Source organism: Pseudochaenichthys georgianus, chromosome 4 (genome assembly GCF_902827115.2).
Source record: "Pseudochaenichthys georgianus chromosome 4, fPseGeo1.2, whole genome shotgun sequence".
Lineage (NCBI taxonomy): Eukaryota > Metazoa > Chordata > Actinopteri > Perciformes > Channichthyidae > Pseudochaenichthys > Pseudochaenichthys georgianus.
This window is the reverse complement of record NC_047506.1, coordinates 19,493,888-19,518,921: the sequence shown is the minus strand read 5'-3', so window position 1 is coordinate 19,518,921 and position 25,034 is coordinate 19,493,888. Positions and strand designations below refer to the sequence as shown.

Here is a 25,034-nt window from a genome sequence, read left to right as displayed (position 1 = left end):
AGTTGAGCTCTTAGCCTGCAACCTAACCTGGTCCCGACCAGGTTAGCTGCTTAGCATATATTACCATGGAGATCTAGCCTGCTAAAAAGAGAACCAGCTTCGGATGACCGGAAAGCCGGAGTTTTCCCTGAATTTAGCCGGCTAAGCGAAAATCCTGCTTCGCAGTATACCCCCCTGGATGCAAATAGCATTGTTGACTAGTCACCCGGATGCAAATAGTATTGTTGACTAGTCACCCGGATGCAAATAGTATTGTTGACTAGTCACCCGGATGCAAATAGCATTGTTGACTATAGTCACCTGGATGCAAATAGTATTGTTGACTATAGTCACCCGGATGCAAATAGCATTGTTGACTATAGTCACCCGGATGCAAATAGTATTGTTGACTAGTCACCCGGATGCAAATAGTATTGTTGACTAGTCACCCGGATTCAAATAGCATTGTTGACTATAGTCACCCGGATGCAAATAGTATTGTTGACTATAGTCACCCGGATGCAAATAGTATTGTTGACTAGTCACCCGGATGCAAATAGTATTGTTGACTATAGTCACCCTGGTTCAAATAGACAAGAGGGACAAGAGGGACAAGTTAGTGCTATTAAGCACAGAAGACAAGTTAAGACTGATTGCGAAAATCAGTCAAGGTTAAAATGACTCCAGATCTGTGGATGAAGTTATGTTAGCTAAGAAATAAATGCAACTTTTATATCTGTGATAGATTGTCTGTGTGTCAGTGGTGCTTCATCATGTGGGAAAATAAACAACCTGACATTTAAGTTCACGTTTTTGTATTGATCTGAAATTATGTCTAACTTCATCATCCAACTGGAGTGGTAAAACCTTAGGACAGCAATATCTATCAATTGACGTAGAGGTCATTCGATTGTTAATTAAAGAAAGAAATCTTTACCAAACAGCTCTCTACCACATGGGTCAGAGTATAATTATTAGAATAAACAGAAATTAGAAAGTATTTTCACATCCCTAAGTGAAATGTACAAGCTCCCCTCAAAAACATATTACAGCTGCAACAACTGATATATATATAACATATGTCAAAAATCAATCAATACATTTTTACAAAGGAGCATCGTATGTTTGTAGCATCACTCTCTCGTAAGAACCAAGTCCATTTTCATGAGATCAACCTATTTTTTACTTTTTTAATGATGCACTTTGCAACCGTTTCAGAACATTTATTTTGTAATTGTTTATTTACCTAATGAAGAACAATACTATTTTCGACGTATGCATGAAAATGTACCCTTTAGTTTTACACTATCATTTAAAATGACCTACTTTGGCAATGCTTTTGTCTAGAAGAATAAGAAAATCAAACCTGAAAAGCCAATAAACCTGTCAGATAAATATAGTGGAGTTAAAAAAACACAATATTTAACCAACAGAGGGCAGCACCGTTTCCAATCGTCCGTAACTTGCAGAAGAAGAAAAATACGTTAGTACTGTTACGTAATCACGCAGCGACCATTGATGAAACACACGAGGATGTTTAACTCTACGTTTAACGCGAGTATTTCCGTAATTATTGTGTAAAATAAAGTTGACAGAAGTAATAATCTAGCTCGGTAAATCGATAGAAATGTGTGACTTTTCTTCGCTGGGCCTGGCAGACTGGCTGGTGAAACAGTGTAAACAGATGGGCATCAACAAACCCACTCCGGTACAGGAACACTGCATGCCGCCGATACTGGACGGTAAGTCTCTGTTAAATGTCCACAGTAAACATCTATATTCCCAGCCCATCAACCTGTGATGTAAATATCTTCTTCACTACCGTGGACGTCCATATCAGCAGTGTCGATTAGTAATGAAACTCTACTCAACACATGTTATAATTTTAATGGTCAGGTAAGTTAAAATGTATTTAAAATAATGGTACATTTTCCAAATCATGAGACACTTGTGGCTTCTGCTTGTATTATAAATGAGCCAAACTGCTCTTAGTTGCAGTTTAAGTATAACTTTTTATTGATTGGAGGTATGATTAAGAGGTCAGGAATAAGGCTTTTGTTTTGATACGGCTCTTTCCCTCATAATACATTAGTAAACAATAACATGTAAATGATTACCCCATGTGACTGCTTCCACATTTTCCAGAGAAATCACGAGTCATGATAAGCAAAGACAACAAATACTTTTTGAGAGAACCTGAGTATGAGATTGTCACTATTATGATAAAGGTATTGTAACTAATTACTGTAGAATCCTCTGAAGTTACCTTGTAAGTTGGTTAACCATAAATCAGAGCAGATGAATGAATGTGATGTCTGTTTCTCCTCGCAGGTCGGGACTGTATGGGCTGTGCTAAGACTGGAAGTGGGAAGACAGCAGCTTTTGTGCTTCCAGTTGTGCAGAAACTGTCCGAGGATCCATATGGCATCTTCTGCTTGGTGCTCACTCCTACCAGGTCTGTGCTGTGCAGCGTCAGAGAGCAAGCTGGGAGACCCCGCTACACTTATGGGGGGAAATCCACATTAAGACATTTAGTGTTTCACAGTATGGTTCTCTGAGACTTTGCCAAATTAAACGACCAATGTATTTGAACCGAGCAGTCTTAATATTCACGACATGTCAAAGAAACACAAGCTTCAGATCCTAAATATAGTCTAAATCTGAGATATAAAGATGAGTTTTTTTGTATTTATTTAAAATACAGAACTCAACACAGACTGTTTTTATATGTTAGCTCACAACAACTGAACACAAACTATTTTTCAAATGGATCTGTCCCCATCAAACATATGAGGCATTTGTTATTGATACTTGAGCTAAGATGAATGGAAACTATGTTACTGACTCTCGCTGATGTTGTGTCTGTGATGTCATACAGGGAGCTGGCCTATCAGATCGCAGAGCAGTTTCGAGTCTTTGGGAAGCCGCTGGGTCTAAAGGACTGCATCGTCGTCGGTGGAATGGGTAAACAATTTTAAAGCTCTGCTGTTACTTTGCTGCTGCTTAAAGTTGAATAAATCATTGCAGCCAGTTACTTTAAACTCTATCTGAGCATCTTCTCCGTGCTGACATTGTCTCTGCTGTGTTTCTGACAGACATGGTGAGCCAGGCTCTGGAGCTCTCCAAACAACCACATGTGGTCGTAGCTACGCCCGGACGGTTAGCAGATCACATCCGCAGCTCCAACACCTTCAGCATGAGCAGGATCCAGTTTCTGGTGAGTTTAGGGAGGAACACAAACTTATACTAGGACAAGGTCTCTAATCGCTCTAATGAACTAAAGATATGTTGGGCCAAGGAATACATTTAGACTAAGAAATAAATACATTATTATGCAAAAGAGAAGTCCATGTGTTTTTCCTCATTCTTTTAAACGGCAAAAAACATGAAGTGACCAGATCTCGTGCTGTAGTTCCTATGATCCCAAATGCTTGGATCTTTTTAAATCTGTATATGCAGTCACGCTACTTCTTGATCTACTGTGTTTCGTACAGTTTGTGACATCGTCTCTGTGTGTTTGTCAGATTATGGACGAGGCGGACCGGCTGTTGGAGCAGGGCTGTACCGACTTCACCAAAGACCTGGAGACGATCCTGGCGATTTTACCGGCTAAACGGCAGACGCTTCTGTTCAGCGCCACGCTCACAGACACCCTGCACGACCTGAAGTCCATCGCCATGAACAGACCTTTCTTCTGGGAGAGCAAATCGGAGTGAGTAACCTTCTGCCATTAAACTACTTTTTAAAGGAATATTTCTCAAATTCACATCACAGGTGTTATTTGAGCTGTTTTTAACTTTGTTTGCAGAAGGCTTTAAATGTATAGGTATCTAAAGTACTTATTTAGTGGCCTTTCACAAAAAAAATCTAAGTGACTACACTTTTGTTCCTAATTTCAGATGCATTCTTTGTGAGAAATGTTGCGTGTTATTTACAAAGCAGGAGCAACAGCCTGGAAGATCAGTTTTCTTGCATCTGATCTGAAGTGCAGCTAATCACTGAAGCGTGTCTCTCACACAAATGCTTTTGGATGTTATGCAGAGTCATGCAAATAATGGGAGTTATGTATGGTCGAACGAGCATTCTGCACTGGCAATATTCAGATGTGTGCAGAAAACAGCTACAAACTCAAGCTGGTGTATTCACTGTGAAGCAGAAGCTGTTCATCTGGCTGACCTGCCTGCAGCACACACTTTGCTGAGCTGCCATAAAGATGTTTCCTGCAGGGGAATATGAAGGCCTTCTGATTGGATCATATCAGTTATTAAAGTCTCTTTCAAATCCTTCTTGCCATAAATGCATTCCTGCTCCAGAGTTCCTGTACTAGGATCTCTCTGGCATCTACCTATCAATATAGAAAGGTGAAATATCCCTTTTATTGTTGTTAACAGTACACGAACCGTGGAGGAGCTGGACCAGAGGTACATCCTCACTCCTGAGAAGGTGAAGGACGCCTACCTGGTCCATCTGATTCAGAAGTTTACCGACGAGCATGACGACTGGTCCATCATCGTCTTTGTCAACACGTGCAAGTAAGTGGACTGGAAGTAGTGAAAATGCCTAAAGTTGTGCATGCTCGTACCATACTAAGCCCTGTAGTAACCATAATGTAATGCATCTAAAGGAAACCTTGTACATGTTATGAAACGTGTAATGGTGCCAGTTAAGGTTGTGATTTGTAGCATTAACTTCTGTTGTTAAACAGAACATCTAATTACCAGTGGCGGGCCTTCAGGGCCCTCTCTGAGGGCCTAAGATATTCTACAAAATAATATTTTAAAACATTTAAAAAAAATATATATATATATCTTTTGTTATATTTTTCATTAGTTTTACCAAAATAACTTGATTTAATTGTATTTAAAATAACATTTCCAAAGAAATAAATCCTTCGAATCTGCCTGTTCAGTTTCTGTTGGAATGTGAAGGGTTAAATGAAAGAAGCTCCTTTGGCCGTCTCTGCGAGTTACTGTGAAGATAGGAGCCGATTGGTGGTCCTGCTGAGAGGGCAGAGGGCCCGCTATAGTAATTGTACAAGAGAGTAATGTCAAATGACAGTACAATTGACCAATCAGATCTTCCCTCTAAATGGGTGGCCTTTATTATCGCGGACTTTACACTCGCAACACAGAGGGCCCCATCATATAACTTTGCATGGGGCTACAAGTTGGTCAGGAACGGCCCTGGTCACTGTCATTGATGCGTTTTGCACCCCGGGCCGTTGTTTTGATATTCCGCTGAAGTATACGCTGTGATGTAATGACTCTTATTTCGAGGGAAGGGGGGGTCATAGGGCCTAGGTATAAAAGTCACGGCTCGCCACTGCTAATTACAAAGTTGGCAATACCTTTTTCTCTTTTCACCTTGGTGTGATAACTAGTAAGAGGCCTCTGCTTGTTCATTTATTTGTTGATTTGGTGTGGTTCATATATATATATATATATATATATATATAAAAAATGTTTTATTACAATAGAACATGTGTTTCTTTCCATAAGGGACTGCCAAATCCTCACCATGATGATGAGGGAATTTAACTTTCCAACCATCTCCCTACACTCCATGATGAAACAGGTAAGAAGGGTGCAATTAACACACTTTTATTTTGTAGTTCCATCACTAAGTAAAAGCAATCATTTAGTTTTAGTGACTGAGTCGTGCGGAATGACGTTTCAAGGTCGATGAGCGACCATATATAAAAATCCGTTTCACCAGTTAATTAATTGCACTTACAAAGAATCTGACTGCTTTGTGTTAGAGAAAGGTGAGGGCAGAGATTTCCTCCAACATGGTGTGTCGCTTATCACCGGTACTCAGAGCCGCTCGTGTTGGATGTGGAAAATCATATTCCTCTCATTAAAGAGACAAAGACTGAAACGTAGAGCGAGCACAAAGCCATTGTGATGGTGTAGAAACCGTCTGTGAGGGATTATAGCAGGTGAAAGGGGCACTCGCAATGAACGTCTGCTCTTCGTCTTCTCCAGAAACAACGATTTGCAAACCTTGCCATGTTCAAGGCCAGCGTCTTCAAACTGCTGATTGCGACGGACGTGGCTTCCAGGTAAGAAGCTTTGCTGGCTGTCGATCCTCCCACAAGCTGTCACACAGTTCCAGATTTGTAGACAGAAATCACTTTGTTTTGACACCCTTCCTGTTCTCTCTGACACACAGGGGTCTGGATATTCCAACTGTCCAGGTCGTCATTAACCACAACACCCCCGGCCTCCCAAAGATCTACATCCACAGAGTGGGACGAACAGCAAGAGCAGGTAGTAATTTTTAATGATAAGATCACAAACATCATGCATGTGTGATTTATTCTTGATGATAACATGTCTGAAATAAATGCAGCTCAAACATGACGTGGTTATCTTCCTCTGCAGGGAGGAATGGGGTCTCCATCACTCTGGTGACGCAGTACGACATCCACCTGGTCCAGTCCATCGAAGCAGAGAATAGTAGGTTTAACTAAATACTAGTCTGACCTGCAGGCTCGTCTGTACCTGTGGCTGCAGTGTGAACATCTGTTCTACTTGAAATAAATCAAATCCAGTTTTCAGTCACACAAGGTTTAGAGCTGGAACGACTATTTGATTTAGATTATCGATGAATCCGTAGTTACATTTTTGATGCAGAAAATGCAGCTTCAAATATTGATATTTCCTGCTTTGGCACTGATACAAAACAGAAATTGTTGCAGCCATACATAGAGTAAATAAACGTATGGTCGGATAGTATTCATAATCAGTGAAATATCAACAGTAATCTCCTTCCGATGACTTTATACAGATATAAATCTGTAAATCTTGACTCTCTTTTTGATTACAAGCTACAATGGTAACGTATTCAAATCCAAAGCCTTGATGTGGCTGGTAGCCTCTTCATGTAAATGTTAAATATTATAGTAAGCTTGTATTAACTTGTTGATCCTGAACCAGATTACCCACCAGGTACCTAAAGGACCTGGAAACACCAGACTCCAGTGTGTGTAATATTGTGATGCACCTAATGCTAACTGCTCTGTTGCTATAGAGACAAAGCTGAAGGAATATCCGGTGGTGGAGAAAGATGTCCTGAAGATCCTCACCCAGGTCAACGTGACCAGAAGGCAGTGCGAAATAGTACGGACACCTCTTTTAAAAATATATTGTCAGCTGAGTTTGTGTTAATTCAGGAATATTTAGTACATACAAGCAGTATATAGGTCTTCTGGCATGTTTTTGTACTGGACAGTTTGTATTTTCTCACAAAAGAATTGTTTTGATGGTAAACTCTTTTCTGTATTGTAGAAACTTGAGTCAACAGATTTTGATGAGAAAAAAGAGACCAACAAGAGGAAACAGCTGATCTTGGAGGGAAAGGTATGTTTACTTCTTTCTTAAAACAGCCCAACTTTAATAAACCATTTTTTTGGCACTGTTAATTAAAGTTTAGAATGTCAATTATACCAAGACTAAGCATCAAAATGTCAGGTGCGAAAAACAATTAACTCATTGTAAATGTATGTTTTTACGTGGCATTTATTAGATTATAATTGAAGGATAATTTACTTTTCTTCAGCTGAACTTGCAAAAATTTGACTTTTAGAAAACAATTCTAAACATTTGGTACATTACGTTTGTAATACTGATTTATACATAACTTCCTGGATATTTCTCTGCCAAATAACTATTGAGGGCTTTTTCTATTTTCCACTAAGTTATTAATGCCTCCCTCTTTGTTAGCTCGGTTCCCATGTGAGCCGTTTCTGTTGCTACCAGACCTATGAATATAGTTTAGCAATATAAATCTGACACGTTTAAATAAGTCATTCAGTCTGATTATCATGCGAAGTTTCTGTAACACAGGCCAACATTGTTCCTCAGGTGTCCCATGTAGCGAAACATTACAAATAATATAGTTTAGGGCTTTTGATTTGGAATCAGCAAATGGGTCATAGTCAGTTTTTGATCAATCTGCCGTTTCAGGATCCAGACCTGGAGGCTAAGAGGAAAGCTGAGCTGGAGAAGATCCGGAGCCAGAAAAAGAAGTTCAAACAGAATATCCACGAGACCATTGAGAAACAGAAACGTGGACAGCTGAAAAAGAAAATTATGAAACGGAAACAAAAGAAAAAGGCAGGGCAGACATCAGCGTAAAAAACGGTCGTGCCCATGTATATACTTTGTTATTACTGTACAATACCTGTAAAATGTGCAAATAAATCTGAACCGAGTTTCATACCATCAAAGAATTACTCAAGTTGACAGCCTTTATTGATTCAGGTAAACAAGGAACCACCATGTGATGAAACTTCACTGCAAGACGTTTCAAATAGATAACATCACATTGCCTGATGACAGAATCAAGGGATTGGATGCAAATGTTTAACAACTGAATTACTTCAATGATCACTCTACATGTTGAAATTCATCATGGCTCAGAAGATAAGGAAACACCAAAGCAATAATATTACGGCAGCAGGTTCTTAAAGCTATTACATGTTAGGATTCAGAGGAACGGGTCGATCTGTGACATTAAATCATTGCACTAAAGAGATTCAAACACAATTTCTAAGTCAATTAAACATGGCCACATCTACTAGCGACATGATTGTCTGCTGAAATAAGAAGCAGGTGAGAAACACTAGAGTACATTCTTACTGTGTTTAACAACAAATAAAATACATCTTTCCTGGAAGAGTTACAAAACTACAATTTCTCAGACATTGAGGAGAAGATACAAAACTCCCGAAAAGGAAACGGAGTTCGCCTCATTCCTTTTGTCAGCAAACAGATCTTAGTAAAACTACAAAACGGCTAAATATCCAACTGAACAAAACATGACAGACAGGGCGACTCCTCTGGATCAGGTTCAGTGTTCCAGAAGAGGGTTAGGACCAACATACATCTGGAGAGGAACTCTACAAGGAATACATAAAGCAGGCGATACAGCTTCGCACAAATCCCAAGTCCACAGAAAGAAAAGTAAATTCTACCAGCTTTCATTTTTTACAAGAGAAGGAAGGTGGCTTTTTTATATGCCCATCCTTTGAGAATCCTTTGGCTGCTAAAACAACTGACTTTACCTGGCCTGATTTTATTAAAAAAATAAAAATACAAGTCCTTTCCTGAGGGTTTCTTCAGCCCTCTGATGCCTGGAAGGTTTGTTTGCTGGTAGTTTGATTTTAACTACATTCATGCTTGTGCTGCAGCTGTTTATATGAAGGTGATTTATTATAGGCACTGATTCAGGTTCTCACTCACTTTCATGTTTGTTCTCACCATCTTATCAGTACGGATGGCATGTGCACTGTAACTAGGGTCTAGTCATGTTTTTATTCACACAGTAACTAAAGATCTTTCAGATTACATTAATATTTAAATTATGTACGATACAATTACCTATGATAATTCACTCTTTACATGTGTGTGGTTTAGCAATATGGCCATCAGCCTGACCATTGCTTGTTATGTGAACAATATTCACAAAAATCAAAATGCTGTGATTTATAACAATGGGTTTACAAGTTACCTAATCTATATGGACAGAAGAGTCCTAAAGTAATGTTTCAATCAGCATTCTCAACCCCTGAAAATAACCTCAGCTAGTCTTCCAGATGTGGAAACTCATATTTCCTTTCCCTCAGCCACCTTCCTTTTCTACTCCCTACCTGTGGTGGATTGATTGCCACGGCCACTTGTAAGCATCAACTACCATCATCCCTCTCTCCCCCTTGTTTGGTTTCTTTCACCTCAAGCAGGGATATTTCTGATGAGTGTGGACCGCCCACAACCCCCTGAGGAATCTATCAACGCAAAGCTTTCAAGCATTTGCCAATCTAAGCGTACACACAGTGTTTTCAAAAAGACATCTGGTCATGAAGCACAGCAGGACATCAACAACGCCTGCTTTCAAAAGATTCAAAATAAGGAAAAGCCTTTTGCTGAAACATCAAATGACATTGAGTTGAATATTCAATGCTGGTCATGTTTGATAGTTTCGATGACCTTTTTGCAATTTTGTGCTCTGTGATAGGAAAGGTACTTCAGAGGAGAAAAAACTGTCCCATGATGATCGCGATACCGGTGGGATTCGCTTGTCATGCCTTGAAAAAACAGTCTGAAATCCCCGTGCCACTGCACCACTGACGTGTGGTCACAAACCAGCTGTCAAAGACCTTGTGAAAGAGCCAGTGGTTCTCAAGGCAAGTGAAAGGTATTTCAATTCAAGGCTCTTTAATCTCAAACTCAAGCACGGAAACCGTGTTTATATTTCCTCTCCGAGAGGGTGTCGACTGCTGCTTCCTTCTGAGGCGGCTGAGGCTTTAGGGCCCACTGGAAGAGTGTTGGTGCCCCTCTCCTCCCATGGTAAACCACATTTCAGAGATTCAGGTGGATAAACCAACTGACTTTTAGCACTGGGATTTTGTGTTTCCTGTTCGATGGCTTTCTGTTTTCAAGCCCCCTGCAAAGTTTGGAGAACAAGTTCTTCAAATTCGCTAGAAAGCGTCGATCCCCACCTGGAGATCAGATGGCTTTCCTACACTTCCTGGAGGCTGTGGGTTGAAGGGGTAGGCTGGATTATTTTATTGGGAGTTGAACCTCATTTGGATTCCCACGAGAGACCGCTGAGATCTCCCCTCCGTTTCCCTCAGCAGCCCGACCACATGCCGCCATCTTCTCGACTCCCCTCCTTCACACTGCACGGGCATCGGCCCCTGCCTCTCGCTTGTTCACTCGGCCTCTCTCGCCGTCTCCATGCCCGTCTGTTCGTGCTCTCTACGTCTTCCACCCTCTTATCTCTCTCGCTGGTCATTGGTTTGGTTTCGCTATCCCGTCGCTTTCACTCGGTGGTGCTTCGGTTGTAGCAGAGGAAAACAGGTATCCATTTTATGTTTTTATTATTTCCCAGATTAAAAAGCTGATGAACTAAGCTCAGCTCAAGCCTAGCTCCCTTCTTTAAAGATACCTGCAAGACACAAAACAGGCTTATAATCTTTTGTCCACACCACAAAAGGTGATTTTGAAAATAACTTTATATTTAACACAAGAGCCGAAGGCCGGGAAACTCAAATAATGTATGTGTAAATGTGCCTTATTGTGACTACAAAGACTATATCTATCTCATGTACTTACACTCTAGTACTGTGACAGTCCAGTCACCCCACCATGCTGGTATGCACGTTCACCCTGGTAAGTAGAGTCCTGGGACAAAGCCACGTCGATCTGGGACTTGAACTCATCGCCTAGGTAGCTGTCCTGGAAACGGGAGGACAAAAGCATCATTGCAGACAGAATGACCTTCATCAGTGAGATCTATGGCACTAACCATTCATTTCTTGTAATGCAAAACAATATATATGATTTAATATAGATTTATATTATTTCGTCCTTATTAATTTCTAGATCAATTTAAATAAGGACCAATATGACCAGTGCAACCAAACTATAATAACACTCAATATTAAATCAAATATAATACATCAGGAGTGGAGTGCACCAGCTGGGCATAAACTGGGCGTAACTCTACGTCCGACGTAGAACCGAAGGTTAAGACCAAACTAAAGTTATGACTAGTGCACCACTTAGACTTAAGCCCTGTATGCGTTGCGCCCGGGTGTAACTTTTACGCCTAGTATGGAGCAGACGTAAATCGGAAAGACAGACTAGTATCCATAGTAACGTAAAACAGGCAAGAAGGATATTAACGATGGCAGGGCGTCTTGTTTACATGTTTAACAATGAAAGGGCATTAAGAAGAGAAAGAGTCGTCCGTGATCGAACAAACCCACTGGACATCTATTCAGACAGTGAACTGATAGAGAGGTTTCGTTTCGGCAGACAAGCCCTTTTTGATTTAATCGAGGAGATCTCCCCTCAACTCCAGCACGGATCAGACCGAAACGCTGCGCTCTCCCCAACCTTGCAGGTGCTGATTGCGCTCAGATTCTACGCGAACGGGGCCTTTCAAAAGTACTGTGGGAGACATGATTAATGTTCATCGCACAACTGCATGTCGGGCTATAAGACAAGTTTCATTGGCCCTCCAGCACCGATTTCTTTCTCCGTCAGTTCCCGCTGTAGCTCTGACAAATCCCTCTTTCTCTTTCGGGGTGTGGCCATTTGGGATTCCCCTTGAGTCATCGCTGACGCTGTGGGTGTGGGAATTCCCTCTTCTCTGCGGTCCTCTGAGTCTGTAAAATGGCGTTGCTTGGCAACAATTACTGTTTCGCGTGTATTCACGTGGACGCGCATCTTAAGACCAGGCGCAGCTACGCCCGAGACTAGTCAGGCTTGGTGCACTCGGTGTAAATTCGAATCACTACGTCGGACGTAGCTAAGCCCGACGTTAGAGTTAAGCCCTACTTTTTTACACCCATCTGGTGCACTCCACTCCAGACGTCTCCAAGAGGCTGGACAATAACTGTCATATATTCCTGTATAGGTACAGTATGTTCTTTCAAAATCAAGTTTGAAAACGAACTGCATTTTCCTAAACTAAAACAAGTCTGACGTGTGAAATCAATAAAGGATTCGTTCGATTGACATAACTCATCCTGAGCATGTCATAAACGTGGCAGTGAGGTGTTACCTGGGAGAGCTCTGGCTGGGAGAGGCCAGGCTGGCTCATCTGAGAGGGCTGGCTCATGTTGATGTAGCCCTGAGTCAGCGGCCCCTGGGAGAAGGGCTGGGAGGCCCCGTCCTGGCTGGCCTGGCTGTTTGGTCCGTTACCCTGACTGGCCCCCTGGTGGGCCGACCCGCGGACCCTCTGCCGCCCGCCACGCCCAGGCTTACCCTTCATCGCCCCACGACCTGGGGGAAAAAAGAAAGAAAATACGACAGGTGTCGAAACAGGCACGACTAACCCCTTTCATAGCAAAGAGGGCCATCTCAGTGCTGTACTGTACCTGCAGCAGGGCCGTTGGTCTGCCCCAGGTAACTGGGCGGAGGCATTGGGGGCATCACCAGGTTGAAGGGAATGGGAATATTCATAGCCATGTGACCGGGTCCTGCCCCAATCATCCCAATCTGGTCGTGAGTTTGAAAGTACATGTTGGACGGACGTCCGCCTGAAAGAAAGCATACAGGACAAGACTCATGTCAGCTTTTTTTACAAAGTTAACCAGGCTAGTCCAGTATTGTTTTTCTGGACTGTTATGCAGCCTGTTGAAAAAAAACCACAATTGAATAATCCTGTAGTAAATAAATACCGGCATTGCTGCGGTCGTAGGCGGAGCCAGGGATGAGGGCCTCGCGGGCGTCGTACATTGCAGTGCTCATAAAACGTCCGCCCTGGAGATAACCAGACAATGTCAATTTGATACAGTTGCATAATACTCAGATGCAGTGCTTCAAATAACATTTATTTTTAACAAGAGTCCAAATACATGTCTTCAATTGGCTTGTTTTGTCTTGTGACATTGTTTGCCTCCAAAACAGCATGGGTGCACAAGCATTACTCTGTTCTACTCACAGGGTTGATGGTGTTGACCAGTTTGCGGGGCTTGCTGAACTGCATGAGGCTCTCCCTCAGGTTGTTGAGGGGTCCCTCCACCAGGACTTTCTGCTCTTTGTAGTTGTTCAGCAGGTTGTTCCACAGCGGCTGCTTGGAGAGGGCCTTGGGGTTTCCCACGATGATCACACCGTACCTTTATTTATAAAAACACACAGAGACAGCTGTTCAGGGATGGGAAAGACATTTGGTTTTTAACTACACTTGTTGTAGTGTGGATACTGTGGGTGCTCACAATCCAATTCATAAAAAAAGTCATAAGAAGATTTTTCAACAGAACGGTTGTCGAAATTCTCTGATTAACCCCTACTAACCTTCTACGTGGAACATCTGAATCAAACACTCATTAGCTGGCTGCGTGCCATAATGATATATTGTGAAGGTTCTCACTTGGCTCTGGTCAGCGCCACGTTGAGACGACGGGGGTCATTCAGGAAGCCGATGCCCTGGTGCTCGTTGGCACGCACACAAGACAGGATGATGAAGTCCTTCTCTCTGCCCTGGAAGGCGTCCACACTGGCTATTTCCACTTGCTATAGAAGGATAGGAAAAGAGGAAGATCAGGGAGAGATTGCATAGGTAAAACAAAGGAAGAGATTTTGTAAAACACCACAGAACAACTTTACTGATGATCATTTATGTATCCCAATCATTTGAATGTATTGACAGCTCAGGAAAGTACAAAGGATGCCGTTAAGTACATCTCTGATCAAGAGTGTCTCAGATGCTTGTGCTACCTGATAGAGTTTGGTGTGCAGGGAGCCGCTGAACTGCATGTACTGGACCAGGTAGGAGCGCTGACCCTCGTACGGGGTGATGATGCCGATTTGGTCAGGTTTGGCTCCAGCCTTCAGCAGCCTGGTGGTGATCTTCTCCACATTGGCAGCCTCCGTCCTTTAAAAATATCAGCATCAGTGAAAAACTGTACTGCTCAGCCCTGCTCATCCCAAGTTCATTGGAATAGTAAATGTTGTTGTAAGGGCGAGGATTATTTGACTTGCCAAAGCTAAAACACAAACAAAAATAACATGCACTGCACTGGTTTTAATATTGCTTGTCTGGAAGTCTGGCCCCCCTTCAACAAGGTCCATTTATGAAAATAAGAAGACTTTTGGAAGAAATCCCTCTTTCAGTGTTCGATGGAGGTGATCTAAGCATTTCATTTCGATCATGTTGGACAGGAAGAGGCTTTCTTCACCATCGACATATACAATAGCACCCTCAGTGTTTGGCAACCCTCTTTTCAATACACTTAGTATATTTTCAATTATTTATTTAGTTAAATTATGAAAAGTAACCCTAGTAAATGTGTGATGTTACCGGTTAAGGTAGGAGGTTCCGGAGCTGGCAATCTCCTCCTGACCCTGAGTCACGTAGAAGAACATGGGTTTGTCGGGCTGTGGCCACTGGAAGTCGAACCCTTTCTTGATGCGGTCAGCTGAAGAGAGCATGATGATTTCATTACATTAAAGTCTTTTAACATGCTGATGTAATAACCACAGGGGAAATAAATGTGGTGAACAAACCTGCAGTGACTCCGTTCTGCAGAGAGCCCTCATAGAAGATGTTGGAGGGGAAGGCGCTGAGAGCAGGGTGCATGCGGTACTGGACCTGCAGGCGGATGGGCCGGATCCCCAGGACCACCAGGCGCTCAAACAGGGACTGGGACAGACCTGCTTTGGCTGCTTTCTTACACATCACCACGGGACCGAGCTGGCAGTGATCACCCACCAGAATGAGCTGGGAGGAGGAAGAATATCATTCAAATAGTCATTTATCCATATAATTATATTGACATGTTTAAGGCAAAGCGGAAAGTGGGAAGATTTGTATTCACAGGAGCTCAATTGCGAAATGCATGGAAAGGTCTTGATAACAGCCACACTTTCACACCGGAGTACTTTTCCCCCCCGAACTAGGCCGATAGGGGTGGGGGGGGGGAGATTTGGTTTCTGGGCCTAGTCCCTAGTTCGCGCGAACCTTTTCCACCCCCAGATCATCCCTGCTAGCGAGGTAGTACAGTCCTGGGGAGTAAATGGTTCGTGGATGTGTAGGCCACACTAACAATTTCTGATTGGCTGGGCGAATTGCAAACCATGCCCCGTAAAACTCCGAAGAGTTTTGTGAAGCCGCCATTTTATTTACTCGCATTAGCCCAGTGCACCAACGGAGAGAGACTAACTTATAGCAACACAAAAGAAAACATGGGAGCGGTGGGGTGATGAGGAGGTGTCTGCGCTTCTGGCGATTTACTCGGAAGACACGACCCAGCAGCTTCTACTGAAACCAGTCCCCAAATCCAAAGTTTAAGTGACGTCAGCGGCTTCATTTGCCTTATCCTCCCTCTGGAACTTATTCCGGTGAGAACGCGATCTACTATGACAGTTCGAGGGACTAAAAGGCGCTTTCACACCAGAGTACTTTTCCCCCCGAGCTAGGCCGATAGGGGGGAGAGATTTGGTTTCACACCAAAAAGGATCTGGAACTAGTCCCTAGTTGGCGCTAACCTTTTCCCCTCCAGATAGTCCCTGCTAGAGAGGTAGTACTTTCCTGAGGAGGAAATGGTTTGTGGTTGTGTCAAGCCCCCAGGAAGTGCGCCGGACTCTGTGCCCAACATTCGTTGTTTCCAAACGGCTGTACTGCAACTTCCATATCAGCCCGTGACGTCACTGGGCCCAGAAAGACTTTTTCCCATTGACTAACACGGGGAAATACAGATCATTTAAAAAAAAAAAACTAAATAAACTACCCAGTATGAACTATTTTATAGCCCTTATTAGAATCATTCGGTCCTTAAAGTTGTAAGAGCACTAAAAGCCGAATCTAGATTTATTTTCTCTCTCCATTCATTCTAGTGAGCCGAGAGTGGGAGCTCGGGGGGCGGGGCTTAAGTGGCAACTCAACTGCGCATGCTCTATGAGCGCACATACGGGTATTTCTGCTCTGACAGCCAGGCATGCTGGGTAATCTGTGACGTTTCGCTCTCAAAAGTTGGGCCATTTTGCCTTCATGCGCCAATGAGCAGCTCACATAGGAAAGAACGAGACCCCGCCTCCGAGGCTGTATCCTGTTCTTATTATATATCCATGGGGTGTGTCGGCCACACTAACACTTTCTGATTGGCTGGGCGAATTGTAAACCACGCCCCGTAAAACTCTGAAAGGTTTTGTGAACCCAAAGCAGGAGAAGAAGTGACGTCAGCGGCTTCATTTGCCTAATGCTCCCTCAGGGACTTATTCCGGTGAGAACGCGATCTACTAGGACAGTTCGAGGGACTAAAGAGTTCAGGAGAAACAAGTACCGGCTAAGTACTTGGTGTGAAAGCGGCTCTTGGAGCGGCTCAGTAAACCAACAGCAGGATTTTCTGGGCTCAAGCTTTGTGAACAAGTTGTTTCTAATGGCTTGTTTACCTGCTTGGCTCCAAGTACCACGGGCACCATGCACTCTGGCTCGGTGGCCTGGGTGCTCTCATCAATCAGGATGGAGCGGAACTGCATCTTGGCCAGACGAGGGTCTCCAGCGCCGACGCAGGTACAGCAGATAACATCAGCATTCTGGACAACAAAAAGGAAGTTACAATTATTTAATAGAAGGAGTCTTGATACCGTGGTGAAAAACAAGAGGGTCGCCTCCTGTGATTAATTCCATATTGATATTAATAGCACAGGTCCTTCCTGGTTACCAAAACATTCGGTATTAGGATGCCTCGTAATAGCACTTAGTAATTCTGATGGTTCCAACTGTTCTGTAAATGCTGTTTTTGCTTAGCAGAAAGTACATGTTGCATAAGCAGTGTCTGAAAAGCAGTAGCCGGTCTCTAAGCCGAGTTTCAACCTGAGGCTGTTTTGGATTAACCATTTAAAGCTCCTCCTCACCATGAGCAGCTCCCTCTCAGCGGTGCGCTTCAGAGCCCTGTAACGCTTCTCATCGGCAGACGACAGCTCACCGGTCTCATCCTTCAGCTGCTGAAGTTTCTGAAGCTCCGGCATACTAGGGAGACAAGGACACATCGGGGTGACTACAGAAAGCAGACATTAAAATCGTACACTAATGAACATACTAAATTATTCTGTGATCTGGTGTAGGAGCTTTCAAAGTTTAGCCAGCTTTGGAAGTTGAGTTCTGTAAACAGGAAGGATTATGTTGCCATGAAGTCAGTTTATGAGCTGCAGGCTGCAACTTGAGCTCCATTATTTCATGTGTGAAAAGTATGCTGAACCATCTGCTTTCATTTCCTGTGAGCAATTTACCAATAGATGTACATACAACTATTGTTGTCTTACTTCAACTTGAGAAAAGCTTAACATCATAATGATTTTCAGACAGGTGTTTTTGATTCTATTTCTATTGTAGAACCTTAATGTTGTCCCTGAGTTGCGAGACACAGCTAGTGCCTATTAGGGGTGTTGAAAATAATCGTTTCTACGATGCATTGCTATGCGGACGTGGATGATTCGGTATCGATGCAGTGACGGAAGATAATCGATAATAGCGTAGTAACGTTGCTTCCTGATTTTCCGGCCGCGGCTTTACTATAACGTTTTTTTTCTGTCACTTTAATATAAAATCGGTCGGTGACGCAGAGATCAGGGAGCAGACGTGACAGCGGCACCAAACACGGAGCAGTCTGCTTTATCCACCAACACAAGAACACCAGTCCAGAACCCACAGCAGAATCACCCGCTCTGAATCACTCCGTGTCGCTGCGGCTCAGAGACACAGGGATTCATGTTTTTCAAAAATAATCGCGTTAGAATCATGTCAGGTTTTTGGTGGATTTAACCAAGTCTTGGATTGCAGACTATGAATGCCCTCTAGCAATTTTCAGACGATATATACGTGAGTAAAGTTTGTGAAGGCAGGAGGAAAAAAGCTTCCGCGATCACCCTCTCCTCTGTTCCACCAAACCCCGCCCCCTCCCTGAAAATAATGAGTGACAGGCTGATAGTGACCCGATAGAAACTTTATTATTCACTTAATCACTGAGATATAATGAAGCTAACTTAATCTCATACATTCATGGGATTTATGTAACAGTAAGACAGAGAATGTAAGTGTGCAGTGCACCCACATGCAGTATTTTAGTTGTTATATGCTGTTGTAAATACTCCTGTTGTCTGCTGTGTTCAGACTCAAGTCCTGTGTGTGATGCCACATTCAGGACATTCAGTGTTTTTAACAGAAGACCGTTGCTAGAAGCTGCAGCTAGACTGCAGAAGCATTAGTTTTTTGTTTTTGAGGATGGAACAATTTCACACACAGATATAGGGAGGCTAGACCTATACAATTCATTTATTTTGGTTTATAAATTAATGTCAAGACATTTATGTTATTGATTTCTGAAGCACTTTCTAAATAATAAAAAGAGAGTTCATATGTATTTACTGCATGTATGCATTGACGAAAAATAAGCCATGTGCAGTAATATAGAAAATTGAGGATGACACGCATTGGTATGAATCGTGATGCATCGGGATATCGAATTAAATCGAATCGTTGACAGGATAATCGATAATTCACTGTTCCATGCCCCCCCGTGGGGGCACAATCAGTTTCAGGTTTAGATCTCAAAAGAAACCAGCACCCGACATTTTCTCAGTTTCCAAAATCCCCAGTAAATGAAATCAAGATCACTATAACCAATTTCAAATCTTGTTTGTCCTTTTTGGCACATACATTTAATGAATATGAGGAAGAGAACTTAGTGAAATTCAAGGTCAAAGTGACAAAACAAGATATATATATATAAAAATATGGAGGTGGCCGGTGAGGTATGAAATGAGTATTTGTACACAGTCAATTTCCCTACATGCCACTGACCTGTCCATGTTGCTGATCTGGTTGTGCAGAGCCAGGAAGGATACTGGTGACTCGATGGCCTCCCTGCTCTTGGCACACAGCCTGACGACCTTCAGTCCAGTCTTGTCAATCTTCTCAGTCAACTGATCCACAGCAATGTTACTGGGAGCACAAACCAGAACTGGCCTGCAAACAAACAAACAAACACACATACAAACCATAGAGTTAGGACAGGAAAAGTAAAGTACAATACGGTTAGTGGAAATAAAAAAAAAGATAACATTACAGGATTCTTTAAGCGTCTCCATATGCAAGTCTATGTGTCTTACCCGTTGCCCTGTCGGGACAGGTGGTAGACGATAGTGGCAGAGGTGACAGTCTTCCCAGTGCCAGGAGGACCCTGGATCAGACTGAGGGGCCTCTGCAGCACCGTCTTCACAGCGTACACCTGAACATACATTGATCAGACAAAAAAGAGGATTTAGTCAAGTGTTAACTGTTGCAAATAAAGATCAAAATCCAATAATTAAACTAAAACAGATTACATTTTCTATCTGCTTTAATAAAGTATTGCACACAAACTACCTTTGTTTATCAAATCTTATAACAATTAGAAAAGTTAAATAAAGCAATTGGGTCAATGTTGTGATATGTTGTTATAATATCAGTTATAACATCAAATTCCTTTGCACAAATCAGTATCACTCTGCCGCCAGAAAAATAAAAAGGGCCTGCTACAGGTGGAGATATTGCTTGAGTCTTGACTCAAAACAGTTCTGCCTGCTGTAATATCTTGAAGACCTTAGAAAATAATGGAGGAGGAATCACAGAGTCCCAGGTGTTTTGTGAGGTCTGACCTGTGAGTGATTGAGGTCGGGCAGGCCCTGGGCAGTGAAGCGCTTTGGCAGCTGGCACTTGATGGTCACATCCTCCACCTCGTGGCCCAGCAGTTTGTGGTAAATGTAACCAGACACGGAGGTCTCGTCAACCGCAAACGTCTTCAGGGCGCTCTGCATCCTGCAGAAACACAAATGTGAGTCACTAACTAATCCATCACTGCACATCTGATGGTGAAGAGGGTAAACAATGAAAACAATTAAGCTCCCTGTATTATTTGTGGGAGGGAACAAAAAAAACACCTACCTGTCAAAGGATGTGGACTTCCACACAAAGTCCACCTGGAAGTTGTGCGGGATTTCCACAGGTGCTCCAACACTGCTCCTCAGCTCAATGGCAATTTCATCTCCATAGTCTTCAAACACAAGCCGTTAAGGAAGTACATTTTATGTTGTCTATACTAGTCCAGTTGTATAGACAATACCGTACCTTGCCATTAGTGACCAGTGCCAATGTAACGAGCCAGACACTGTAATGCAATAGATGATGAAACTGATAAAAGGTGTAAAGGATACTGTCAGGGACTTTGATGACATGACCAATGCCTTTCCACAGCGGGGCCAGGTCTCCCTTATACCTCAAACAGATCTCGTCACCTTGCATCAGCCGCATATCTGGGAGTGATATAAAGACAAGTTAGCAACCTGTCTATGCCCAAAAGGACTCACAAATAAACTAAGGAGGATGGGCTGTGATCATAAACAAAATTATACAGTACCGTGCACGCACAAAGACCCACTACAAAAACAGAGGCAAAACAAAGCACACATGCCACCAAACTATGGAGGGTCTGGGAGGTTGCGTGCAATTCTCAGGACTGAATGAGGATGGGTGGGGCTCTATCTGTACCACAGAACCACTGGGAGGAAGTAAAGCTCGTAGAATTACCACCCGAGTCCGTCTTGGGCAGTGTGAAATAGGCAATCCGCTTTTTATTCAGCCCCAGGTCCCACCTGACTGTTATATTATCTTGAGTCTGCAAAGGAGAAAATAAAAACATTCATATAAAATCAACAAAAAAAACAGGCAAAAGGCATTCATTCTGTAACCCTATAGACACGCAAAAAAATGATGTGTTTAAGCTAAATGCCGTCCACCAGAAAGACTTCTCATTGCAGTCAATGTTTTTATTTCATCTAAAAAACTGCACTTCACATAAAATCATGGACATTTAAGGAAGAGAAATACTAGTATATGATTTGAAAGGTTCGCAATTACAAGTGCCGTTCAGGTACCTGGGACTCCTTAAGCTTCTTGTCATAGTCAGCCTCCAGTTTGACCAAAGGCCCAAAGATGTTTTGGTACTGGTAGGCGTCCTCATAGCGTAGCAGCACATGCTGGGGCTCCTCGTCCACTCCAGGCTTCTCCAGGTCTTCCAAGGTGGCAGTGGGGTTGTCCTGGGAGGACACAAAGTCAAAACAAACAATGTTCATAAAAGGTTCTTCCATTCACTGTATAGTAGCAAAAGCCTTTAAAACGGCGATGCCACCGGTGGTTTCTATTTGCAGTTAACCGGTTCTACTTAAAAACCTTAAGTTTGTGCTTGCCACTTCAATTTAAAAAAAGTTCTGGCGACGATTTTCCTCTGAACATGCAACCCGTGAGAAAAAGCCTCTAGCCTGTCAGCTGTGTACCTTCCAGAGCTCCTCCAACTTGTTGATCTGCTGGGCAGTGATCTGACGGGCGCGAAGCTGCTCCTGCTCCGATGGGATCTTTACCAGCCAGGACAGGAAGCAGCGGTCCTGGATCAGGGGCTGCCACTGTGAGCTGTCCCAGTTGATGTCCTTCAGACTACTCTGGCTGGCACAGGGCTGCCTGCATGGAGAAACACGGTTAATACAGACAGAAACTTAGCCAGTGTGTAAGGGGCTTTTACAGTTATTGGATTAATCTTCCTGCCGTAGATTGATTTCTCACAGTACTTATAACTGCATTTCCACGTGCCACCATTTCTTAAAAATTAATTCCCACAGAGCAGTAAGAACCAAAAAAAGGTCTTTAGACTAGGGATGGCCAGTGTATTTACTTTTTTAGGCTACATCGAGATAATTTGACTCTGAGTGGGTTACATAACCCGTTCCTTTGGTAAAGCTATGCAAGTGTTTACATCTCTTGTCCGCTCTGTGACACTCCCCTCCCCAATTGCTTTTTCTGGCTTGATCACAGCAAATAGAGGGCGAGCCCTATGAACTGAGTGATATAACTAAACATATCTTTAAAATGGCATTTGATGAGATATCAGTTTGAATAAATGAACAATGAAAAATTTGAGTTCACTCCGTAGAAAATATATAGATATATATTGTGTATAGCCACATACTGGATTTGTGGGCAGTGGTTACAGGAAAGTGTATATATATATATATATATATTTGCACAAGCCGCACTTACCTGCACAAAAGAACCACCACAGAGTCAGCCTTGGCCGGGATAAAGCCCAGGAGGAAGACATTGCGACAGCCGCAGTTGTAACACTCCAGCACAGTCTCGCCCAGCGGCCCATCTTTATGCAGCGTCACCTCCTTGCATTTGGCTCTCACCAAGTGGTTCACAATGTGACTGGAAATCAAACAATGGAAAATACTTTAAAACTATTTGATCCCAGCCATATTTGCCCTGGTAATGTTGCTGCTAAAAAGTATTGATAGATGCAAAATTGAACCTTTTGACCCACAGACCAGAAACAGGCAATTGGAAAGACTATTTTACAGTTTCAAACATACAATGATTTATTCTTTGCATGGTAATGTCAACAGCATATAGGACATAAACTTGGACCACACTTTTTTTCCTTACAATGCACCTGGAATTAAAAGGTCTGCAAACATTACATTGCAGATCTCTCTTTAAACACATTCACCAGAATATGTTTGGCAAAAGTCTGGCTATTTGTGATTTTGGTGATAACATTAAAACATTCTACATTTATCGTAATGTATGTTTTATAATTGAATACAATTCATCGGGGTGTTCAAATTGTAGTGTTTTTATGTCCATGTGAAGATGAATAGGACTACACACCTGCCAGATGTGTTACCACGTCCATTACAGAACCACTTCTTGCTGGTGTTGCAGTACACCACGCACGCTGGATCATGAATACCACAGTAGCTGAAAAACAACAATGTACAAAGACAGAATCTGAAAAAATGCAGAATTAAATACGAGAATATGTGTAACCAAAAGCAAGGCATAGAGCAAAGCAAAAGGGGTAGGTCCTTGTTTGTAGCATGTCATAACAAATATTTCCATAGTAAACATTAAACTACATTTTATAAAGCTCTCTGTACTTAACTACTAAAAGTCACATGTGTATTTGATGTTTGAAAACGTAAAATGTATTAATACTACTAACCTAGTTATGTTTATGAACTTCAACACTATCTATGCCAAGGCTGGGAGATGATACATGTTCTAATTAATGTATAATGTAATTATGTTTTTGTATAAAGATAATAAATGTATTGATCACTTTTAAAGCTAAACCCTTTTACTACGTGTATGAATGTATTTATGTTTGCTTACAGGATCATAACGTGAAGTTGTGGATCCTTTTCTGTTCAAGGGATTATGTGCCAGCATTGTACTTATTTAGTAATGATGTGGTCACTGCAGCTGCCAACACTTGCTGAGTGTTATTAACATGGATTGATTTGGGTTATGCCTTGTATGTAGTGTGTAAGATAGGTAACTAAACAAAATATTAGAACTGTAATTACAGTATAAAAACAACACTCCTGTACTGAATTCACTTCCTCAGTGATAAAGCGACATCCTGACATGGAGTCAGTGTACCTGCATGCGTGCAGAGGCAGGTCTTTGGTGTAGTACGAGTCTTCTTCATCTTCCTCAAAGTTGAGCTCGGCCAACAGCTGGCTTGCTTTGGCCACGGAGTCATCCACTCCACCGTTGTGAAGACCCTCATCAGGACCATTAACCTGTAGCAGAGCACAAGCTTTACCAAACAAACTCAATGCTACACATTAGCAGCTAGCAGCTAGGATACATACTGTGTTGACACGCTGTCAATGCTCTTAATGCTTACATTTGGTCTTTAAAGTCACACCAGTGTGCATAGTTTACTTAGAATAGTTCAAAACAGACATGATAAAAGACCTAAGATTACTTTATGAGTTTATTTTTGCGGGCTTCTTAGCGAGCCGTGAGCTAACGGTTAAAGCTAAAGCTAGCTAACGTCCAATAATAGCGGGCTAGCATGCAGCGCAGGGTGAGCTAACCTAGCTAACTGCAGCTAACGTCGGTAAACCGCGCTTTATTGTTGCTTCCTGTGAAGATGAAAGCCACATACCTGGTTGTCCAGCTGGCTCTGGGTCTGGCCTTGAGTTTGCGTCTGGCTGGGAAGGGTGAAGTCGGTAAAGTCGTATTCGGAGCCCTGGGTGTCCGCTCCTAGCAACTCTGTTTCCTCGGTGTCTAGGAAGGTGAGGGTCTGGGAGCTCGGCCCGTACGCCTCCACACTCATCTCGACTCTCAACTTTCGCTTTACTGAGGACTTTCCGGTGTTCGTCTCAAGATGAACACAATCCTCACAGTATTTGTTTTTGATCGAAAACTGGTTAAGAAGCCGACGCACAGATTGTGAGTTTGAACAAAAACAAAAATGGAACCGATCAGAACCTCGAAAGCTCCAGCAGGTCCAACAGTAGAGACGATGAGACGGTGACGGGCTTCCCTGCGCCGCGTGACGTGCGCACTGTAGAGCCGATCGTTAATGGAGACAGAGCTCTCACTCTGATCTTATTCCCGGGATCAAAACAACAAAGACCTCTGAAGGGTAAATACATTTTTATCAATCTTGCAAAGACATTTAGTTTATTTACTCGATTGTGCTTAAAATTACATTTTGA

General features: G+C 42.6%; 2 protein-coding genes across 2 annotated transcripts; one reads left to right on the top strand and one right to left on the bottom strand.

Annotated features, from left to right (window-relative positions):
- The first annotated feature begins 1,450 nt into the window (after positions 1 to 1,450).
- On the top strand, positions 1,451 to 8,216 carry ddx49 (DEAD (Asp-Glu-Ala-Asp) box polypeptide 49). Its single transcript, XM_034080789.2, has 13 exons — positions 1,451 to 1,721; positions 2,311 to 2,434; positions 2,858 to 2,943; positions 3,075 to 3,196; positions 3,504 to 3,691; positions 4,371 to 4,511; positions 5,478 to 5,553; positions 5,964 to 6,040; positions 6,151 to 6,248; positions 6,363 to 6,437; positions 7,012 to 7,100; positions 7,269 to 7,340; positions 7,947 to 8,216. Exons 1-13 carry the CDS (start codon positions 1,607 to 1,609, stop codon positions 8,115 to 8,117), a joined length of 1,434 nt encoding a protein of 477 aa, XP_033936680.1. The 5' UTR covers positions 1,451 to 1,606; the 3' UTR covers positions 8,118 to 8,216.
- Positions 8,217 to 24,898, bottom strand: LOC117445259 (regulator of nonsense transcripts 1). The gene is made up of 24 exons (XM_034080787.1): positions 24,479 to 24,898; positions 23,965 to 24,107; positions 23,191 to 23,280; positions 22,561 to 22,728; positions 21,804 to 21,984; positions 21,405 to 21,566; positions 21,058 to 21,145; positions 20,685 to 20,783; positions 20,416 to 20,524; positions 20,130 to 20,289; positions 19,602 to 19,720; positions 19,294 to 19,458; positions 17,349 to 17,463; positions 16,884 to 17,027; positions 15,000 to 15,213; positions 14,794 to 14,911; positions 14,211 to 14,367; positions 13,864 to 14,006; positions 13,435 to 13,609; positions 13,172 to 13,253; positions 12,869 to 13,030; positions 12,553 to 12,773; positions 11,097 to 11,219; positions 8,217 to 10,929 (listed from the first exon to the last, which is right to left on the bottom strand). Exons 1-23 carry the CDS (start codon positions 24,647 to 24,649, stop codon positions 11,100 to 11,102), a joined length of 3,306 nt encoding a protein of 1,101 aa, XP_033936678.1. The 5' UTR covers positions 24,650 to 24,898; the 3' UTR covers positions 8,217 to 10,929; positions 11,097 to 11,099.
- Positions 24,899 to 25,034: the final 136 nt, after the last annotated feature.